Raw genomic sequence first — 24,395 nt, 5'->3', positions numbered from 1 at the left:
TTTATGAAATAATCACACTATTTGTCTGGACTTGTCCTTTAGCAAAAATAAGCATGTAGACTGACATTTTGATGCAGTTTAGAAATTGTTAATAAGATTTGCTGGGATGTAGGAGGAAGAAATCCTCACTGCATGGGATGGTGAGTTGACGGTGCGGGTGATGGTGTACTCGGTGCCTGAATAGCGAATAGCGAATAGCGAATACCGAATACCGAATACTTCTATGTGAACGCAGCCTAATACGGTAATATCAACTCAAACATGGAGTGGAGTTTCAGTGTAAACTGTAAACTGAATGACATGTTGACGAGAATACAAAATCATACTTTTTCATATTGCATCGATTTAATTTGGCAGGATATCAGTTTCTGAATGTATATAATGTATGTGTTTCTCTCTCTCGCTCTCTCTTTCTCTCTCTCTCTCTGTGCCAGAACTACCAGATACAGCTTGTTTCAACGGGTTTTACCTGTTTTTGGAAAGCAAGGGATAATATTGTATAAAAAGGGTTGATGGGAGGATCGACAAAATATTTTTACAAAAATGACGAAACAGAAACTAGAGTAGAAAGAAGGCCTGCTTTTGATACTGAGTATTCGATAACAACTGCTTTAAATTTCTGCTGATCTTTGCTAAATCTACCGTTGTGACAATAAAGGGACTCGAATTTTAGGTCACGCAAGTAAAAGTTCGACGAGGATGGGATTCGAACCCACGCGTGCAGAGCACAATGGATTAGCAGTCCATCGCCTTAACCACTCGGCCACCTCGTCACCACGAAGGCTACGGTTGTCGTTGTCAAAGTGTCTCTTTATTGTGATATTTACAATGTCAGGTGGGCTCTTATGATTACTAGTATACTCAAAATAAACGTCCCCCCCCCTCTCTCTCTCTCTCTCTCTCTCTCTCTCTCTTTGGACTTGTCTCGATCATGGACCTATAAATACCACACATAGACATTCATCGCTCGTTAATTAGTTCGTGCACCTGTTTCTGTCAAAAGTGTCACAACAACATTTTAACATGCTTTCCTGCTTTGATCCAGTGTTGTCCATCGGCAGCCAGCCTAAATAAAAACAAGACGGCGCTTTGATGAAATTGTTTTAGCGATGATTTCGCAATATACACTACAACTGCACATGCATTTTTCTTGATTTAAGAGAGTTATTATCTTCTGCGCAAGTAGTTTTTAGATTTCTCAAAAATCTAAAAACTACTCGCGCAGAAGATAATAACTCTATTAAATCAAGAAAAATGCATGTGCAGTTGTAGTGTATATTGCGAAATCATCGCTAAAGCAATTTCATTTGCGAAATGCAAGTACTTTACAAGAAAAAGCAAAAGCAGATTGACTGTGATTTGTAATCTATTTTTCCCCATTTGTCGCACATTGTTTCAGAGTAAACATGGGCAGTGACAGCTGCCAGACGACATGCTTGTCTTGCCATTCAGGGATAATATATGCATGGCTGCAAGTGGCCGCTTCAGTAATTACCAATTTTGTGACGCAAAATTTGTTCTTGTTTCAGGTTTGGTGCTCCCCAACATTGGTGTTTATTCAAAGGCTGAGTCGAGTCTGAAAGGCACCTCAGCCAAATAGGACCGGAAACGAGGGAGACTGGGTTCTTTTGTCAGTGATGATGCACGATTACACAATCGTCATTGTCCAAACGTCTGAATGTACTCATTAAGATACACATAATCAGGTGGCGGTGGTGAACATTGGATCAAAGAAAGACCTCCGTTCATGGTCCATATGTGTAGTAGGTCCATGTCTCGATGCACTTGTAGCAGCTCAACTTTTCTCTGCTTCTTTCTCCTCCACAATCTCCTTCTCTCCGCTCCGACCTCTGATCTCTGTCTTCCACACAATATGCACTCTCACTCTCTCTCCTCCTCTCTCTGTGGGTCATTTATCCTCCCCGCTGGTTCTCTTCAAAACAATTCCAAGGTAACCGCTTGACAGCACTGACCACTTGTTTGTTTCACTGTCTGATACCAGAGAGGTGAGTCACCTCCTGTACATGTATAAATACCGACTGCTCTTTGTGTAAAAATGCAGAGTGTATCACAATTTCACCGTTGTCACATCAGTGACTGGCTCCCACAACTTGGTGCAGAGCCTCTAATAAACCATCCAATCTACAATGTACGCTCGGAGTGCTCGATGTCTTCATTTCCTATAGTGTATTCGACCTTGATTAATTAGTGAGTAGGTGTTGCTACCACTACACAATCATCATCAATACCACTCACTAAATTGGTGACCCCGTATTACGAACAACAACGCAGCAATCATGACTGACACGACATTTCAACCACGCCATTTACGTCCTACTGACTACAGTTAGTCTTCGTCAACCGCGATAGCCGGACTTTACCCGAGCACGATATAATCGCAAGCGATAAAAAGACTCAGTCATATTCAGGACATTCGTATTGGACACTCATTTCACCGTTTGTATCATGATTTACATTTTGTATCATGTCTGTCAAGTCAGCATCACTTTGCACATTTCAATTGTACTACACGTATGATCGGATGAGCATGCTTTTATTCTCTAAATTTCTATGTTGCCTTTCGATATGCGATAACACGGTTTATAAACACTGCCTGCAACGACACGCGTCAAACTGCCAGTGATTATTTTTGTATCGTCATCTTGAAACGAAAACATGTAAATTGACAGAATTATTGTGTGCAAATTCCAATTGTTCATACGTTTACCAAATCCCATGCATTTTAATTGTACATGACGCATACAATTCGATAAGTTCATTGCTTTGAAACGTTCAGCATAATTGGCATTTGTTCCGTTCGCATTTCTCGAACCACGTTCACTTTGGCATTGTCATGTATACGATTACATAGCGCGTTTCATGCCTTACAACGGTTCACGAAATTTAACATAACGAATGTTAATCATTATGTACATTTTTCAAACCATTCTGTACATTTTATAATTTCCATGTGTGCTCTAGCCTCGCTGCATACTTTTACATTTTCTATCGTTCCCATCTCTCTCTTTCACCTTTCGAGAAGCTCACTAGGGGGGAGCTACTGTAGCAGCTCAACTTTTCTCTGCTTCTTTCTCCTCCACAATCTCCTTCTCTCCGCTCCGACCTCTGATCTCTGTCTTCCACACAATATGCACTCTCACTCTCTCTCCTCCTCTCTCTGTGGGTCATTTATCCTCCCCGCTGGTTCTCTTCAAAACAATTCCAAGGTAACCGCTTGACAGCACTGACCACTTGTTTGTTTCACTGTCTGATACCAGAGAGGTGAGTCACCTCCTGTACATGTATAAATACCGACTGCTCTTTGTGTAAAAATGCAGAGTGTATCACAATTTCACCGTTGTCACATCAGTGACTGGCTCCCACAACTTGGTGCAGAGCCTCTAATAAACCATCCAATCTACAATGTACGCTCGGAGTGCTCGATGTCTTCATTTCCTATAGTGTATTCGACCTTGATTAATTAGTGAGTAGGTGTTGCTACCACTACACAATCATCATCAATACCACTCACTAAACACTCATAGCCACCATTGGGATACAAACGACTATAAACTTTATCTGTGTAGGATAATACCCCGCGTTCCATATAAATTTTGTCTCATCAGTCACTTAAATTGTCAGAAACAAAGTTTGCTGCTTCCGGCCACCAACGGAAGTGTATCGGTCTGATTAATTCGACTGGTGTTGGTCTACTATCAGGTCAGTGTCATACGTGTTGGGTGATGATGCGATGAACTAAGCAAGATCGTTCGATGAGGATCACGCGTGACATGTCTCACATTGACCTCATAGTCGACCAACACGAGTCGTAATCAACAGACTGCGGTCCGATTATTACATTTCGGTGGGTGGCCGGGAGGCCGGGAGCAAATAACTGTGCTTCCGACTCGAGTGACTGATGGGAAGAAAATATATATTTTAGGAATGGGGGTATATATAGTCGTATTTCGGACCCTGATATGATATCAGCAACAAACGTCCTACCTTAAAATCAAATTTAAAGCAAGTTCAGTCTGCAGTCTACTTGGTATTGTTTCGCTGATATACATCTTTTGTGAACGAGTTCAATCTCTAAGCTTCAGATGACTGGACCTGTGCAAATGCAATCCGAAGTGCCCATGGTGTATAAAATGGTGTCTGGATGAACCTAGTATTTTTAAATGCAAACCTGTTCTGATATTCTCTTTTTATATACATGTTCTTCTAATCCTAATACACGTACCTGTGCAAATGATAATAAGAAAAGAATTTAGCATACAGTAATGATAGTCCATAATTCTTTTTTTAATGCGCCCTTTTGGCGCGACTTGCTAATGTGCCCAATCATGACGTGACGGCAGCCCTTTTCATATTGCCCTCGCCCATGCGCGTAATGCGCTCATAATATAGGACGAGTAGCAGACGACATCATGCAGGCACATTCGTGTGTACCCGGCAATGACTCTTACGCATGCATAAGAGTAGGCAATTCACCGTCAAAAATGCCAAGTAGTATTTTACAATATTGTATATCATTTGCGGGGACTGGCAAGGGATTCTCTCTTCTTCTTCTTCTTTTGCTATTCCTAATCAACGGAAAGACAGGGAAATGATATCATTACATGATATTTAGCTACGAAACCTCGTGCGAAAAAAAAAACACAAACAAACAAACAAACAGACCGCCAAGCAATTCGCCTTTGCTATTATACAAACTTCGAAAAACCCGGCGCCGTACCGACAAAATTTCAGCACAGGAGATATTATGGAGACTGCGAACTTAGACATTCGACTTTCAGAAGGAAGTGAAAGGAAGAATGTAATGAGATATATGCATTTTCTTTACTTTCTTGATTCTTCACATTTTGCGATGATGATGCGTACCATCCACTGGATTATCATCAGATTCTATACGCCTATCCAAGCCTCAGTGTATTCATAACCCAACTACAATGTATACTCGCCGTGCGAACCACAACTCAACGCGAGAGACAGTATGACAATTTCGTAGAAAAATTTACCTCTGATTTCGAAAAATAGATCAATTTGGAAATGAGTCTTGTTGAAAAGTAACAGAAATAGTCAATTTGATTTTGAATTAAGACCTTGAATGTGATATTATCTATAGTACTTGAGGTTTCTTCAGTAAACAAGTCTAGAGTTGCATGGTTGTCTTACCAAAGACGGAGTCGGGATGCCGTAATGACGAAAATGCGCATTTTCTTTTCTTTCTCCCCCCCCCCCCCCCCCCCCCACTGTTTGCTATTATCATTTTCCAAAGATTTATTATACAAGCTTTTCTCAGATTGTAAAGTTTTTTCTTTCTTACAATTGCTCTTCCATTTAATATATTATAAGACTGAAAGAAAAAATATTAAGACCTGTCAGTATACATAAGTCTTCATTTAGGGTGCAAGATGGGTGTATATATCGTTTGGACTATCAATAAAGTTGGTTAATGCCAATCTTTGCAGAATAACGGTATACCGTTGTGACAATAAAGGGACTCGAATTTTAGGTCATTCAAGTAAAAGTTCGACGAGGATGGGATTCGAACCCACGCGTGCAGAGCACAATGGATTAGCAATCCATCGCCTTAACCACTCGGCCACCTCGTCACTGTGACGAGGTCTCTAGCTGTGGTTGGCAAAGTTTATCTTTACTTGGTTATTGCGATATATGTATTGCGATATTACAGGTGGGCCCTATATGATACTCAAAATAAACATCGATCCCCCCCCCCCTCTCTCTCTCTCTCTTTCTCTCACACACTCTCTCTCCCCTTCTCTCTTTGACTACAGTTTTTATATACTCACTTGTCTCGATGCACTCAAAGCCACCATTTGGATACAGCCGAGTACACATCATGTAATCTGAATAGGATATGGCGCAATCTAAAAGGTCCCTGTAATCCAAAATAAATGTATGTTGACCTCTGTTGATTCCTTTTGATCTATATAGGCCTACATAACCATTTTACTGAATACTTAAAGAGGAATTCCAGATGATTTCACCTCATATATATGTATATATATATACATATATATATATATATATATATATGTACATATATATATAATAAAACATTATATCGATAGTGTCACGTAAAGATTTATGAAATTTATTGTGGTCCTTAATTGAGCAGATAAACAGATACACTGAAAAAACAAAAACAAATTTGTCTACACTGAACAAAAAAGATAACATAGGAGGCTCACACTTCCTGGATATAGCATTGTAATTCCATTATACCATGGCTTGCCTAACAACTTCACCTGTGTATAATTTTATGCATGCTTTCTATTTTTGTTCTGCTTCCTTGAGGATCCAATCATGCATTCCTTTGCATTGTTTCGTTTATACATTTACATCAAGGACACGCAATTCAGCCTCTGGGCTGCTGGTGTGTACCTTCCTTTTGATGAAATGAACCAATATCTCTATCTATCTCTATCTTTCTATCTATCTATCTATCTATCTATCTATCTATCTATCTATCTATTCCTAATGTGAAGCTGCCATGTCATCATCTTCGTTTATTGTGATTTTTAATGAATTTTTAAAACATTCTTATTCCTCATCCCAGTCACTCCAAATTCTGAAACTCTGTACCCAATGTAGGATTAACCAGTAGTCTGAAAATCAGCCACAAGTCTCCTTTGAATAAGAATACGCATCATTATTTCCGAACATTTTTCTGAATTTTTTCTGCACCAGAGTGTTAAGCCCATCTCTGAAAAAAAAAATCATCCAGATCACCTTTCTTCATATTCTTAGCTGCGATATCATCCCCCTGTAATACTTGAGCCTATCAATAGACACAGTAACATGCCTTACCATTCATTGCTACTATACCTGCATTTACAACAGCATATGCAAATGTTTCTAACGAAATTTTTGATGTAGCAATGAATGGTGGAAGGCACATAACCGTGTTACTGTTCAGGTCAAGTGTTATGGAGGGTGGAGTCACAGCTGGAATATGAACAAGGATGGTCTGGCGTATTTTCTTAAAGATATTCTATGGGGCTTAACAGGGTGCAGACTGTATGACGCATATTTTTTTTTTTCATGAAGCACTAGTGATTTGGTCATGCACAAACAGGAATCAATTGAGGTCAACATACATTGGGATTACAGGGACCTTTTAGATTGCGCCATATCCTATTCCAGGGCTGCCAACCTTGAGTGAGAGTTTGGCGTGAGACACTACGAGGGAGCGGAGCGACCTCGCTGGCTAGCACCTGGCGGCCTGCTGTGCGGCCGTACGTACGTACGTACGTACTACGTACACAGTCAGTGTATGTAAAGCGATGTAATGCACACGTCATAGCCATACAATATGTACTGTAATTTGCCAAAAGTACACGCTACGCTCACGTGGTATAGGTAGAAGCCAATCGTAATCCAATAGCTCGTCTTTGCGCGCGAACCGAAAACGATTATTATTGGTTAAGCTTTACACCCGCGCTGGAAAATCTCGACATTTTGGGCTTGGGCATATCGATATTCGGAATATCAGAGAATTTAGAGATATATTTATTTTTGTAGTCATGTACAGTCCATTTAGGGGGTTTAGCGTGAGATTTCGTTTATCAGAGTGAGACAGTCAAAATTGGTTGAATTGCGTGAGTCTCACGCTCAATGCGTGAGAGTTGGCAGCCCTGCTATTCAGATTACAATGATGTATACTTGGCTGCATCCAACACTATATGGTGGCTCATCCTGACAAATGAATGGTCAAAGAGAGACAGAGAGAAAGGGGGTGTCAGCAATGTGTATTTTGAGTATCATTATAGGGCTCACCTGTAGTATCGCAATATTGCAATTTAACCAAAAGGGCCATTTGCCAACCACAGGTAAAGCCTTCGTATAGTGACGAGGTGGCCGAGTGGTTAAGGCGATGGATTGCTAATCCATTGTGCTCTGCACGCGTGGGTTCGAATCCCATGCATCCTCGTCGAACTTTTTACTTTACATGACTTAACATTTGATTCCTTATCGTCTCAACGATTAATTCTGCAAAAGATTGACATGGTTTAAAACAGTTATTATCAATGTTTTACTTATCTATAGGTTTTCCCATCCATTTTTGCACTTTTGTCCTTCAATTCAAAGATTTATTATTCAATTTCGTCCCGAGAAGCACGTGGAACGCAAATCCTAACTTCAATTTCGTCAATTGTCATTGTAATTCGTTTTTCGTCAAACATTTTCGAAGACGTAGCATTCAAAATCGTCAATTGTCATTCAAATTCTTCCCTCCCGCTGACGGATCGCAGAATGTGAAGATCAAATTCGTTTTTGTTCACACAATTTCATGAATTTTTCATTCAAATTAGTGTCAGTGTTTTCGTATGCGAGACGGTACGTCTGTTTGTATCAGTGTGTACTCGGATTGCTTGAGTGTGTGTCTTATCTGTGGTTATGTGTGTGGGTGGGGGGGGGGGGGACACTTGTGTGTATGTTAACAGGCGCGCCGGAAGCAGTTTTGGATTGGGGGGGCAAACATTGGAGGGGGCTCAAGATTAGACCATACATATGTTACTCAATATACACATACACACACACACACACACACACACACGCACACACATCTATTATATATATATATATATATAGAGAGAGAGAGAGAGAGAGAGAGAGAGAGAAAGTGGCGTACGGTGGGTCGAAACATGGGGGGAACCACAAAGTAATTTTGACGGTCTGTATGCTTGTGCGTGTGTGCGTGAGCAATAATGGGACTACAATACATTACGGAATGTGATATACATTCAACAACGCAGTCATTGAGGAACATTGTAAGTTTTCCTTACATGGATTATGAAATGACGGTGTGAAACGATCGACAAATTATATACTGTCAGCAACATAAGGTGAATGGCATAACAATAAAAATGCGAGCGAGCGAAGCGAGCGAGCTTGAAAATTTTGATATTCTACAGTTCCAAAACTGGAGTTTTAATTGTATAGCTATATATTTCGCTTTGGAAATAAATGGGGGCGCATCGGGCGCAACTGCTGGCAATTATTGGCAGCAACATAAGGAGAACGGCATAACGATTGAATGCGAGCGAGCGAAGCGAGCAAGCTTGAAAATTTTGACATTCTACAGTCCCAAAACTGGGGTTTGCAGCTATATCTTTCACTTTGGAAATTAATGGGGCGACGCATCGGGCGCAACTGCTGGCAATTACTGGCAGCAACATTAGGAGAATGGCATAACGATTCAATGCGAGCGAGCAAAGTGAGCGAGCTTGAAAATTTTGACATGTTACAGTTAAAAAACTCCCGCTTGTAGCTATATCTTTCGCTTTGGAAATTAAGGGGGGGCATCGGGCGCAACTGCTGGCAATTACTGGCAGCAACGTTAGGAGAGTGGCATAACGATTCAATGCGAGCGAGCGAAGCGAGCGAGCTTGAAAAATTTTGACATGTTACAGTCCCAAAACTCCCGTTTGTAACTATACCTTTCGCTTTGGAAATTAAGGGGGGGGGGGCATCGGGCGCAACTGCTGGCAATTACTGGCAGCAACATTAGGAGAGTGGCATAACGATTCAATGCGAGCGAGCGAAGCGAGCGAGCTTGAAAATTTTGACATTTTACAGTCCCCAAACTCCCGTTTATTTATAGCTAATATTTATCTTTCGCTTTGGAAATTAAGGGGTGGGGGCATCGGGCGCAACTACTGGCAATTACTGTCAGCAACATTAGGAGAATGGCATAAAGATTCAATGCGAGCGAGCGAAGCGAGCGAGCTTGAAAATTTTGACATTCTAGAGTCCAACAACTGCCGTCGTAGCTATGTTTTTCGCTTTAGAAATTAAGGGGGAGGCGCACCGGGCTCAACTGCTGCGAGCGAGCGAAGCGAGCGAGCCTGAAAATTTTGACATGTTTACAATCCAAAAGCTGCCGTTTGTAGCCATATTTTTCCCTTTTATTCATATATATACATATTCATTTTATTTTCTTTGTTTTATTATTTTTATTATTATTATTATTTTTTTTTTTTTTGGGGGGGGGGGCTTTTTGGGGGGGCAAAAATGCGTTTTGCCCCCCCACTTTTTGGATTGGGGGGGCGGCCGCCCCCCCTGCCCCCCCACTTCCGGCGCCTATGTATGTTAACTCCTGAATGTAAGATGTGAACGGTTACAGAAAAAATACATGAATGACTGGGAAATCACACCGGATAGAGATATGAGACGAATATGAATGAAAATTTAACGAAAAATTAGGATTGACAAAAGACGAAATCGATCCTGCTTTTTTGAGTGCTGCGAGTGAGACTGACGAATTTGAACTGTAAATGACGAAGATGTATGCCAAATGACTAAATTGAATGGACTTTATTTGAAAATGAAGGACGAAAGACGAATTTGAAAGTAAGATTTGTCTATACCCGACATTCCGCGACGAAATTTAAGTAAAAATTTGTGAAATTGAATGAATTGGAAAACCTATATTAGTGGTCAAATTGATATGAATCCATATTGCACCCTAGAAGAAAACTGTTTACTGACATGTTCTAATAGTTTTATCATTCTTATCTTTATTATGGAAGACCAATTGCCGGGGAAAAAAAACAGATTTTAAAAAATCCAAGATAAGCTCGTAATAAATCTGTGAAAAATGATAATAGTGAGCAGCGGACCAGAAAAGAAAAGAAAATGCATAATGAACGGCATCCCAACTCCGGCTTTGGCAAGACATTCAGCTCTTGTTTATTGTAGAACCTTTAAGTACTGTATAGATAACAATAGTCATCATAATTCAAGGTTTTATAATGAAATCAAATTGTTTGACTATTTATATTAATTCTCTACATGACTCATTTCCAAATTGATCTATTTTGCGAAATCAGAGGTAAATTTCTGTAAATTATTGTCTGATACTGTCTCTCGTGTTGAGAGTCGTGGTTCCCACGGCGAGTGGTTGGGCTGCACTGAGGTTGGGATATGGGAATGGTGCGTATCAGTATGGGAAGATGTATGTCAAGAATTTTAAAAAGGTAAAGAAAAATACATACCTCATTTCTCTTCGTATCACTTACCTTCTGAAAGTCGAAGGTTTAGTCTCCATAGCTCCTGTGCCGAAATGTTGGCAGGTCTAACAGATTCACGGGATAGTGGAGCCGCAGCTGGGATTATGAACAGAGATATTTAAAAATGTGAATGCATATTTTGTCATGAGTGTGAAGTATTTAGTGATTGGTTATGCACAGACCAAAAGGAATCAATAGAAGTTAACATACATTTGAGGTTAGCAAACACTCATAAATATCTTAAAATCAAGCTTCAGAAGACTATATGGACGTGTGCAAATGCAATTAAAATTGACGGAAAAAAATAATGCCGTGTTTGCATTTTCTTCTTTTTTAATTACTCTCCGACCGATGTATTACATGGACCGGAAACCATTTGTTCCGACTAGGTCTCCTAAATAAAGTAGGCCTATGCCGCTGTCATACCAATCTACATAAAATGGGTGCTGTTCGTTATTCCGAAGGTTCGCTATTCCGAAGGTTCGTTATTCCGAAGGGTCGTTAATCCGAAACACGCAAATTCCCTACACCTACAGGTTCGTTAATCCGAAAATGAAATAGGGTTCGTTAATCCGAAAATTTGTGTCTTTATTCCGAAGGTTCGTTATTCCGAAGAATGGTTGATCCGAAAATGAAATTCGGAACAATGAACCTTCGGAATAACGAATTTTAGGAATAAAGAGCTTTCGGAATAACGAACCTTCGGAATAACGAGCTGTAACCCATAAAATAGCTAATGCTTATATCAAACAACAGAAGGTTGTTGCGCTAAACAATCCGATTTAAGGACTGTGGTTTTGTAGCTATGCTCCCATGCTTTATTTCTTCTTCTTTTTTTAAGTTTAGGATTTTGTTTTTTATCAACATTCATAATGATATTGCTATAATTAGAATTCAACAACAACAACAACGTAAATGCACCCTGATAAATGATATCAATTAATAAGAACACGTCATTTTCCATATTATTTCCCAACCATTTATCGAAAACTGAACAGTTGTTTTTGTTTATTCAACATGTTTATTCCAGCACCTTTACTGAAATCCTCTAAGATACTTCTCTGTATTTCCCCCCCCCCCAAACCTTCAAAAACCTAGGCGGCATTGAGTCTACCACTATTATAATATGAGTAATTTGCCTAAAAGCTAAAGTTATTAGAGCAATAACTCATCCAAAATAATATTTACAGGCTCCTTTTTGTCAACTGTAAAGATTTTTTTTTTTCAATGTGGATATTTTTCCCCATTCTAAATCCAAAGCTGTATCATTATTGAGATAAATATAATTTCCTAAATATCTTGCTGGTTTATTCGACCACTTCAGGTGAAATATCAGGTGAAAACTTCTAGCATTTACACTGTTCACCCAGCCACATCATAAATGTTTTATCTTTATCAGTCTTCGGGCCTGCTACATCACCAAAAAAAAAATGCAAATCTTTTGAAATTTCAGCAAACGATTTTTTTTTTAATCTGAAAAAATAAAGTTTCATCATCCTACTGTAACGATTTAAGTTGAAAGTCATACTATAATCTGCCAGTTCCACTGGCCGAATGTTTTTCTTTTTCCTGGTAGGCCTAAATAAATTGGACATACAGTAATATTTTTATTCAGGAGCCCAAATAACTAATAATTAGTGATGGCAAAGGACATCCTTGTCGGATATCTCTTTCAGCATTAAAACAGGCTCCTACGAAACGGATGTACTTCCTGGAGCTGGCCAATTTGCTCTTTAAATACCCTTTTCGTGAATCTGCCACTGACACCGGACAGCTGTTGGTCTACTACAGATGTCATTTGTGAAACTCCTCTGAAAAGTTGGAAAAAATGACAAAACCAAAGAAGAAATTTCATGGTCAAAAACCATGAAAGAAAGACACGTTTGATGACAACAGGAGGAGCGAGCGCCTGAGAAGTAATATTAAAGCAACTTGGAATCTCATAAATACACTCTTGAATAGAGGTGGTAAATGTGTTACTGATATGCAAATGAAATGTTATGGTGAACTAACTACTGACTCTCACAAAATTGCAAATGCTTTTAATTCATATTTTACTCAGGTTGGTCCAAATCTTGATAAGTTGATACCACAAAATAATTCTAACTTTATGAGTTATCTAGTGAACCCTTGTTTGAATACCATTTATTTTCATGCAACATTTGAAGCAGAGATATGTAGCATTGTCAACTCTTTTCGGAATAATACAGCCTCTGGAAGTGATGATTTCAGTCCTCGTATAATCAAACATACAATAAAAGAAATGAGCAAACCGTTATGTCATATATTCAATTTATCTTTATCATCAGGAGTCTTTCCAGATAAATTGAAAATTGCTCGTGTAACCCCTGTGTTTAAAAATGGTGACAAAATAAATGTGAATTGTCAAATTATAGACCAAATTTCAGTGCTTCCTTGTTTTTCGAAAATTTTGGAAAGGATTGTCTACAACCGTACTGTTAAGTTTCTTGATCAAAATGATATGAGAATAACATCTGAATTGAAAAAAAAAAATTGAATTGAATTGATGCCCAGACACCGGCCAGCTTTCGGCTAAGAAGGAGACCAGTGTAGTGGTGCCATGCAGTGCAGCTGCTCACTCCGTACCATCGACCAGGACAATGAGAGCGAAAGTTCTATTGAACTTGACCGAGACAATTCAAAATTATTGAAAGTTACGTGTATAATATAGTTTGTGAAGACCACCAAGTCTTCGAGCATGCTGCGTTCGGAAAAAAAAAGACTGAAAAGCGATTTGCTTTGGCTACAAGGCGGCGAACAAACCCGCAGAAAGTCCTACAAAAACGGACCTATAAAAACCGTACCGATAGTTCGTCACATCAGCTATGGAGACTGCAGGTCTAAACCTTCCACTTCCAGAAGGAAAGTGATAAAAAAGTGATGAGGAACGTGTGCATTTTTCTTTACAGAATTCTTTACATACATTTTGCGATACTGATGCGTATATACAGGGCTCCACACTAACTTTTTTTTTGGTGGCCCAAAGGCAAACATCCGACCTTTTTTGGTGGCCACCAAATTATTCATTTCTGAAATTTTGGTGGACCGACGTGCGTTTTTGGTGGCCCCGGGCCACCGTTAGTGTCGAACCCTGGTACACTGGTATATACCATTCCTTTATCATCTATCCCAACCTCAGTGTAGCTCAACTAGACGCCGTGTGAATCACGGCTGTCAACGCGAGCGGCGTTTTGGGGTATATGACTGCACGTTTTATCCCAAAATTTACCCCTAATTTTAACAAAATAGATTAATTTGGAAGTGATTCATGTTGAGAAGTAACAGAAATAGTCAAACAATTTGATTTTGAATTCATATAAAAATTTGAAATATGATCGTGTGTGTGTATGTGTGTGTGTGTGTGTCTGTGTGTGTGTGTCTGTGTGTGTGTGTGTGTGTGTGTGTGTGTGTGTGTGGATGTATGTAGGCCTATGTATGTAGTACTTCAGGTAAGGTTTCTTCAGCAAATAAGGGCTGGTTGTCTTGCTAAAGGCGGAGGAAGGCTGCCATGAATGCATTTTTTTCTTTCAACTAGCGGCTCGCTATGGATTTTTTCAAAGTACGTGTATAATGGCAGGCTTTTCTAGGGTTTTAAAATCTTTTCTTTCCAACAATTGGTCTGCCATGATAAAGTTAAGAAGTATTAAAAAAAGTCAGTAGTCTTCTTTTAAGATCCATCATGAATATATCAATTTTGGACCTCTAATAATAGATATGTACATCTACATGAAGATGCGCAAGTAATGATTGACACGGGGAAAAAGACCTCATGATTCCATAGTCTCCTTTACATGGAGGAGGCGGTCAACTGGATATGTTAACTAAAAGGCAGGCAAGTTGATAGGCTATCCTTTCCGTCTCTCCCCCCCCCCCCCATCACTCTGCAGACATACACACATGTAAACATGCACATACATCCCTTGACATCATCTGTAGACTATAAAATGTATGGTCATGATGTATGGTTCAAGCAATCTACATGGATGTACCTGCTGTCTGATGTTGTCATGGTGTAGCTATGGCTGAGCTGGCAATGATCTGACTGAAGGTGGATGTAAGGTAAATACTGTATTAGCTATAGCCTCCACTTCAGTCTGTCTCCACAGAGACAAAATCACAGCAAGGTCGACTACGTAATTAACGATAATGATAACAAAGGACCACGATAATCAAGAGACAGTGGGTACATTGGTAAGCAGTATGATTAAAACTTCCTCTTTTATTATGTATACAGAACAAACCTAAGTTATGATGCAGTGACTCTTTGCCCTTTTTGAGTAGCTATAGTGTCCCCACAAACCAATCTCATTACACCGAGATAACTAAATATAAGAAATACAAAAAGTCTTCATATAATGGGGAGAGGCATCTGTTCATTATTCCCTTCAGAAAATATCTGAGCACCAATAATGAGTGAAGTGTTGCATCAAAACTGACTGGACTTTTAAGCTCTCCAACAGAGAAGAGAATTGAAGAAATTAGAGCAGTAGATCAGATAAATAGACCTAAAAGCATTGGTACATCTTTTATCTGAGAAATTCCAGCAGACTATCAGCATGTATTCTTTGAAATTATAAATGACTGCTCTGTAGCATAATTGAACTCGACCATCTCACATCAGTGAATGATCCACATTAGCTCTTCTGATTTCAGATAAAAGCATCTCACATTTTTAATCACTATTTTCAATAGCAGATTGCAAATGTAAAGTGCACTTTGCGGCATTCTATCACCACAATCTCAATGTACGGGACATATTAAACACAATGCCTTGCCACGGGTTGGGGTGAGATGGAAAGTCTAGAGAGTTCGACAAAATGCCACACATAATGCATAGTAAGGTGTTAGTTTACTTGAAAAGAAATATCTTAAAGTTGCAACACTTGATACTGGTATGGTTTCACACTGAGATACTCAATTGAAAAACAATCTCACTGCAATCCTCAACTTATAATGAAAATACAAGGGGGAAAACACCAAAAATGATATCGATATGAGTAAAAGGATCTGATGGTCCAGTGTACTATAGATGGAAAATAGCAAAGAAAGTCTCAAACTTAAAAAGTCTACATAAATACCTCCCAATTACAACTCAAATATGTTTATCCTCTATACATCCAAGTCTGCAAGCATACTGGCAATATACCTAACAGCTTAAAATCATCATTCAAAACATGGTTACCACTTTCAATATAAGTTGTCTCTAAAACCTCTTGAAACATTTGTGTGGTGCCTTGTGCAGTTGAAAATGAAGCATTTACATGTCTGGTCCAAATATCCATTTCATGAATTTTATTCTATGCCATTCCAAAGAGTATCTGATGTTAGTAAACATGTACAACTGCTTTGCATAAAACTTATCTACATCTAAATCTATCGCACACAGCCACAAGAGGACACAATCAGTTATTCAACCCACTCATTAGTGCCATGTTGCTGAATTTTGTGGTTGAAACTACAGATTACATATTATGTTTTGCTGTCATTTCTCTTCCTGAACATAACATTTGTTATACACAGTCTCAAACCAACCATATATGTGAATGTCAGCACTAAACTCTCAAACACAAGTAACCTCTACCCCTCTGGCTTCTGCCAAGCTTTCACATTTGCCTGTTAGATGTACATCGTCCCCTTTGAAAATCTGAAAGGTTATCAGTGAAAAATGATTCAAAAGTCTTGATAAAAAGTGTGACGGGCTACAGTAAGAGTTTGTGAGTGTGCAAAAGACGCCTTCTTGTGCCTGACTTCTGAGCATTGGCTCATGCCCACTGACAAATAGTGTACACTATCTCATTGGTTGAGAAGTGCTCTAAGGGACCCTATCTGATTTAGTGGAGAGTATACTGTACATGCTTTACAAAGCAACTGTAATGCCTCTCTTTAATCCCACCAGAGAAAATAAGACAAGCAAACAAGGAACTCTATTAATGTCTTGAGATTCTACAAAAGTATCAAAATGTCCCACTAATGTCCACAAAATGATTCTAAAAACACAGCAAGCAACAATATCCACTTTAAGCCAGATGAAAAACAAGTGATTATCTATACAACTCTAGAGAAATTCCCGCATGCCAAGCTTGTCATTTCCAGAGGATCCAAAATGCAGAAATATTGACTGGAGGCAACAAACAGTTAGACTTGGAAAATGACTCACAGGATCACTGGTGTGACCTAGCTGTCAAAATTACTACCACGGATGTGTGAATACTCCCTTGAGCACTTCTTTTTACCATACAAGCAACGAAAGGCACTGCATATTGGTATGTTCCATACATTCAATTTACATTTTATGCATAAGGTTTCTACATGAGTATCATGAGGCCATACATTTATTTGATACTAGTCTTGCAGTCTTGCATCAAACCAGTAAGATTGAAAGCAGTACAGAATTCATCCTTTACTTCGACCCTCACTAGATCTACTCAAAATTCATGCTACTGAAGCATCTATAAAGTCATATTGTCAACAGATGTTATCTAATATTGTAGTTGCATAACATTTGGTCAAATTATAGAAATTCATCTTGACTGTTGACAGCAACGATGCATAAACGGTATGTAAATAAATCCAAAAGTTGAACAGGTTAATTTTCAACCTAAACCAATTATGACAGAACTTCACCGAGCACTAGTTATGTCAGTCGTTGAAACATCAAATACAGCGATAAACCTTGCAAGACATATCTTTGACCTTTGACCCAATGACCTGACACCTTAGCAGTTCTTTGTTTAATGGTAGGGCACACATGAACCCAGTTTCATTCTAGGTCTTGATATACCAAGTTTCATTTCAAAGCTCTTCCCCAGTTATGTTGGTAACAAGAACTGATTACTGACAGATACACAAAGAACCTGAAAACACACTGCCTTGCACATTGCATAGGCATTACACAAAATTTAACGAGGCAATAAGCTTGTCAGAATAACTTGCGTTGAAGGTGTGCCTACTCTCTCAGGGAGTGATGACACTAGTAATATACAGATATCAGGATGCACAAGACTGGCAACCCTAGTTCTTTTGTTGATCCGTGTCATGACAGCACACTCCAGAGGAGTGTGCGTTATCAGAAAGGTTAACAGATACATTCGAGATATGAACACCAGTGCAACAGATAGAGAGAGATAGAGAATTGAAAGAAAAAAGAGAAGAAAATAAACCAAGAAAGACAAAAACTGAGTGGACAAGATGTCAGGCAACTCGCGAGCAAGGAGCACAGCAAGCTTTTACATACTGTGAAGCATTTCGCTTGTGCTAGAGTTTTTGACACTTCCCCGTGAATATAAACATGGAGTCATTAGGGAAAGAATATGATTATTGAATATTCTGCCAAGATGTAACATCAACACATATACAAGGCACATCATTTATCATTTATGACATTTCTCATTAGATACTAAGATGTCGACAATAGCTGCTGACAGTATGTTAATCTTTATTGTACACTATTATTGTGATGCAAATTACCTATGTTAAAACAGTATCAATGATAGAAGAATAAATGCTTAAAACCTATGAATACCTCGGCACACTACCATATTTAACACAGATGACCTACTTCTTATTTTAGTTTTCTTTTAGGTTTACACATCTGAAGAGGGAACTGTATAAAAATCCTTAAAATCAGATCCCTTCCAGATCATTACACGCCCTTAAAGACAACAAGAAACAAACAAAAAAGGGCAGTTCCACTCAAAGGCCACACATTCACATGAGCCACAATTCAAATCAGTACCAGACTGTTATTCATGAAGAAGCTGTGACAGTATGCATGACATGATGTACGGTACTGTACGCAACACAGGCTTGATATTTCAATCACAGATACAAAGTGAGAGGATGAAAGGAAAATACATCATCTTTCTATCAAATACCTGTACAGACATGCAGCTACCATTACATTGGGGGGAAACACATTAACAGAAGAAACAAAGCAATAACAAACAAAAAGGGAAGAAAATTCATAAATTACAATCTACAGTCGTAATAAATATCTAATACCTCCTGATTACATCTTCGGTCAAAAAAAAAGAAAGAAAGAAAAAGAAAGTAGAACTATAGGTATTCTTCTTATATACTCATTATGCTTTGTCTATTTACATGTCTTTACATACCAGGTAAGTAATATTGTGTTCATGCATTCTCATTATGAAGCTCATCTACCATAAACCCTAAATACAGTCAGGCCCCTGCTTCTTTACAATTGGATCTGCAATGTCACAGTGGACCTAACAAGTCCTTGTATCAACTGCACAATTTTTTAGACTGATGCCTTTATTACATTTATTCCCTTTGAAGGCCCACAAATTAGATTTTTAAACTCTAAATTGTGACTCAAACTTCAAAATGTGTACCTTCTGAACAAAAAATTCCAATGCTCAACAGTTACTCTACCATCTCAATCAAAACATACAACAGCACATGATCAACCGCCGATCCTGACCCCATAATGTTAGAGACGTGCATCCAGGTCCGCTCTTCTGCTGATTCACAGGAGAGTTAACCTGCAAATCCCAATTTTAATCTTCAATTGATGCCACTTGCAACATTTTCATACCACTATCACCAAAGTACCACGCCAAATAACCATGGCAAGAGTACAATGAATGAAGGATACCCTGCCTACACTTGCCGGACACAGTTGTATGATTATTTGGAACAAACCAGGAAACTGGCGGATAGCCATTATGACAGCCATTTCCGTTACAGTTTGATGCATAAAAAAAAACAATAATTTAAAAAAAAAATGTAAAACACAAAAACAAAACTCTCCTCAGTATTGGCAAATGTTCTCCCCTAAAACTTACACACTCTTAAGCTTCCAATACTGCCTTGCCCGACTTAGGCTTCCTGCATTGCTGTGTTATAGACAGATAAAAACATGGACTTTCTGTTGACTGTGTGGCTCCAACGCCCCATAAGGTTCCACAGTCACAGTCCTGCCTACTTCTTCTTGCCTTTGGGAGGGGTCACAGGTCTGCCGGAGTTGATTCCTGCATACTGGTATTTTGCTTTCTTCTCTGATGGTTTCAATATCTGCAGGACAAATTTTGAAATATGGAGATATAAAGATTACAGAGAAAATACTAGACTACAACTTATGATATAAATTCTGGTATGTAAGGGCATAACCGGAAGAATATACTGTAAAACGAGGAATGTTCTCGTGCATTTTAATTTCGCAAATTTAGTGAGCGTCAAGATTTGCGAAATTAAAATGCACGCGAAAGTTCTTGCTTGCACAATATGCATTGGATACCAGTGGCAAGTCACGAAAATTTCATGCTGCGAGAAAGGCCATCGGCTCCAATTTGCGAAATTTTCATGCCACGAATATATCGTGTTTTACAGTAATCAATTTGTTCATGCCAGATATCTGGGTTTCTAAAAGCAAACAAAATATGAGCAAAATGACTTGACATGAAAGCTTGATAAGCACATGACAAAGATCAGTGATATGTTTGAGACATCACACTAAATCTTAAATTTTGTCAAGCACAAAGAGATAGATACCAGGTAAATAGATGAATAGATAGATGAATAGATAGATAGATAGATAGATAGATAGATAGATAGATGGATGGATGGAAGGACAGAGAAACAAAGAGAGAGAGAGAGAGAGAGAGAGAGAGAGAGAGAGAGAAGCTGGCACGGACAGATCCACATCATCAAGGAAGTAACACACAATTGCATGCACACATGGACAACGGAAGGAAATAGCTGATTCAACACATGCAAAGTCTTGAATGGTTTGAATAGCTGTTTATCTCATCAGACACACATAACGCATGAGATACATGGAAAGATCTGGTAGTGTTATTTTTGTAAATGTATTTGTGGAAGTACAAATCAAACTTGAGCACTTAAACTGTGGCACTATTGAATGGGATGCCTCTGCCTTATCACACAATTACTACATAGTATGGTCCATCATTACAGTGGTGAGAAAGTTCACTGGTGAAATGATCCATGACCATGAAGATTGTTTACTCTGCTGAACACAAAGGAATTTGTCCAAATTTATCTCTATTGTTATTACAAAATTGCATCCGGTTGGACTTCCCATATAAAGAAATTGATAAAAAGGAAATTTTTTGGTCACGGGTAGATGACCTACGCCCTTGAATTTTGACTTTCTTATGAGTCAATATCCGAACGTCCAGCTCAAAACCCACAAGTTGCCAATTAGAATTCTCCGTATTGGACCAAAATAGTCATTTGGGTTGACTGACTCAAATCTTTTAACCTGTTGAGGACGAGTCCCGAGTATACTCTGGCAAGTGTTGCAAGTGTCTATGGGAAATCCATGTTGTAGCAAAATTTAGCCCGTCCTCAACGGGTTAAGAGTGTTTTACCTGGGCTGGGAGAGTAATCTTTTCTCTATCTACTGTCTAAGTTTGGCGGTTTAAAACAAAACTGGAAACAAGCTATAGACAGCTTTTCTGGACCTTTTTTTTTTTTGACAGGCGCTACTTTCAATGGGAAATATGTTTTCATTGCTTATTTTGTACAGCCTGCCTGAGTGATCATTCAATCCTCTTTTCTCTCTTTTCTGTGAACCAGCACCTCCTAACTCTGCCTTATTTCAATCACTTTTTGAATAGGTTAGGATGGTCCACATTTAACAAATTATTTATCATTTTAAAGCTTAGAGCTATACTCTTAAACTATGTGAAAAAGTGGAAATTATGTTTGGCCTACTTTTTGTGGGTCTTGAGCTGGGCAGTCATATATAATATGACTGTATTTCTAACCTTCCTTCTAACCAAATCATCCTGCCAAGATAAATTTCCAGGTGTTATTATGGCTAGAATATGTCATTTTGGCTTCCATCTATTGACCTTTGATCTTGAGGCAATTTGCAAAAATTCCTATAAGAGCACCAACAACCCATCATCCACCTTTGAGACTTTCTTAACTGCACTCACAAAATCTGGTGCAGATGGACAACTTGCAATGACAATGCTTCCAGTGAACTTTGTGCACAGAGGCATAAAGATTTAGCATGAGGAAGATAACTTAGTGATGACTCCTTGGTTTTTTAGCCTTTTGTTTTTTCAACAAGAGACAATGTGATGATGGCTAGATAGAGATATACTCACCTGGAATGAACACATGAGCGTGTCGTCTACACTCATCATTCCTCCAGCGTTGTCAAACTCCCCACAATAGTTGGGAGCTGAGAACAAAGTCACCAGCTGACGCTTTGCAAAGAACTCATAGCCGTCTTCCACCACCTTGCAGCACAGGGAAAGAAAATACGAGAGATACAACAATGTTCACTTTTTGAGGTAATCAACAAACACATGAACCACAATGCTCAATTTTATTGGTCATACTGAGCCAAAATGTTGCATATTTTTAAAAGGATAATTTTGGAAATGGACAAACCCTACAGGCACTCTAGTGTTCTCAGAGAGTTCTTTCTAAAAATTTTCTCCTGTTGCACTCAGAAGGATTCTACTCTAAAACACAAAAAGCTTGGTGGGTTGGAACCACTGTTTTCAAACAGACCATTTAGTGTTAATGAATAGATGGTACTGTACATATAATACATGACCATAATAATAATACATATTATCAAACTTTATCAACAACTCAGTACTAAATATAAATGTCAGAGTGACTCATGCAAAATTTCTTTTGGTGGCGCTTCTTAGAAAGAAAAGAATATGAATTCTTGATTTTTCCAAACATATCTCTAACCAGAGTAAACTACAAGCCCTTTTTCGATAATGAAATTTATAACTTCACTCAGCAGCCATCAGCCTAAAAAGGCACAAAGTAGTCATCTTGATAGCATCTGTACCTGATGGGCTCTGCAGATCAGGTCCAAGTCATGTCTGTTGAGGAACTTTGCCACAATATCTGCACCAAATGTAAACGAGACCCCACGGTCGTTTTCACCCCAGCCGGACACATCTTTGTCAGGGTCTGACCAGAGCAAATCGCAAAGCAAGCCTGTTTGGTAAGAGATGAAACAACGCAAAATATAATTTCACATCTTTTACAAAGGACTGTGGAACTTGGAAAATCAATCAGTCACAGTAGAATATGCAATTTGTTCAATTCACTGTGCTTTTTTAGTTTCAACATTTAACAATACAAACGCATGCAAAATAAGGGAAACACATACCAATACATATATTTGCCGTTATTCTTGCATCCATGCTACTTGTTTAGTCATATTCTATCAGTAACAGGTGTCATTTTAAATAACATACAAGTTTGATTTGACATTTAAGCAGAGACGAAAGTCTTAATAATGAAAGTCATTCCCTTGATTTTATTGTTCTTTTCATCATTAAAATAAATCATCTTCTGTCAGTTAATATTCAAAATGACATGTCTTGCATGAGGCATTGCAACACCATATTAAGAGAACATCAAATCAAACATCACAAACATGAACACCTCCTCACCTACTTCTTGCAAATGATTATTAAAATATAAATCTACTGTAAAACTAGACACTTTCGCAGCATGAAACTTTCATGAATTGCCACTGCCATTCGATGTATTGTGTAGACAAAACCTTTTGTGTGTTCTTCCACGAAACTTTGTTCCTCCCTAAAGTTGCAAGCATGCAAAAATTTCTGGTTTTACAGAACACATTTTGAGTCACAAATAACTAGATCTGTGACATTTTACTATTTTCATCTATATACATAAATTGTAACTCTTTTCCTGACTTCCATTCACAAATGACTTTGAAGCCTACTTATCAGTAATGGTGAATTAAAGCATTTACAAAATCGATTAATGTGTAATATATTCAAGTGTATGCCAGAAAAAATATTTTGCATGATCACAACAGTCATAGAGTAATATGCAGAAAATAAAAATACCAAAAATAGACTGAACACAAGGCTTGGTTTTGCTCAGTTATATGAGTCCTAATACCTACATTTTCTTAAACATCTTGGGAGGGGCACTGTAGAGGAGATTGAATTGGACTCTGGATGGATTTGAACTTGAAGGCACAAAATTCCTCCATTAAGAAGGCAAAAAAAACCCCACCCATGTCACTTAAAAGTTAAGGCAAGTGAGTGTGTGTGTGTCCACTTGGCTAATTTGCCTCTGTGCCCTAAATACACGAGGAAACTGGAGAGAGATTAGTGGGGTGTTTTTCAAATTTAGATCTGACATCTAAGAAGGAATATCCTATTTTAAAAACAATAATCATGATTTCCTTCATCAATCATACAAAGAAAATGATACAAAAAAACAATATCTTTTATGAATAGCTTAGTGACCCAATGGATCATAAGAGTATTACAAAAGCTTTTGAGCTACAAAAATATAAATAGCAACTGGAAAGAACATTGTAAC

At 38.5% G+C, this 24,395-nt stretch overlaps 1 protein-coding gene and 3 non-coding genes across 4 annotated transcripts in view; 1 reads left to right on the top strand and 3 right to left on the bottom strand.

Annotated features, from left to right (window-relative positions):
• Positions 1-691: 691 nt before the first annotated feature.
• Trnas-gcu (transfer RNA serine (anticodon GCU)) lies at positions 692-773 on the bottom strand. The gene has a single exon. It is a non-coding gene; the product is annotated as a tRNA-Ser (tRNA).
• Positions 774-5,536: 4,763 nt separating this feature from the next.
• Positions 5,537-5,618, bottom strand: Trnas-gcu (transfer RNA serine (anticodon GCU)). The gene has a single exon. It is a non-coding gene; the product is annotated as a tRNA-Ser (tRNA).
• A 2,259-nt stretch (positions 5,619-7,877) lies between these two features.
• On the top strand, positions 7,878-7,963 carry Trnas-gcu (transfer RNA serine (anticodon GCU)). Its single transcript has one exon. It is a non-coding gene; the product is annotated as a tRNA-Ser (tRNA).
• Positions 7,964-15,279: 7,316 nt separating this feature from the next.
• Positions 15,280-24,395, bottom strand: part of LOC139713642 (serine/threonine-protein phosphatase PP1-beta catalytic subunit) — a 30,444-nt gene continuing 21,328 nt past the window's right edge. The window contains exons 6-8 of the mRNA XM_071625350.1: positions 22,873-23,024; positions 22,166-22,300; positions 15,280-20,099 (exon numbers count right to left, since the gene is read on the bottom strand). Of these exons, the coding sequence (XP_071481451.1) occupies positions 20,007-20,099; positions 22,166-22,300; positions 22,873-23,024 (380 nt within the window). The 3' untranslated portion in view covers positions 15,280-20,006. The remainder of the gene's footprint in view (positions 20,100-22,165; positions 22,301-22,872; positions 23,025-24,395) is intronic.

Source organism: Diadema antillarum, unplaced genomic scaffold (genome assembly GCF_040938485.1).
Source record: "Diadema antillarum isolate AM-2024a unplaced genomic scaffold, OU_Dant_1.0 seq00002022_RagTag, whole genome shotgun sequence".
Taxonomy (NCBI): domain Eukaryota; kingdom Metazoa; phylum Echinodermata; class Echinoidea; order Diadematoida; family Diadematidae; genus Diadema; species Diadema antillarum.
The sequence above is the reverse complement of the archived record's forward strand: the minus strand, read 5'-3'. Positions and strand labels throughout refer to the sequence as shown.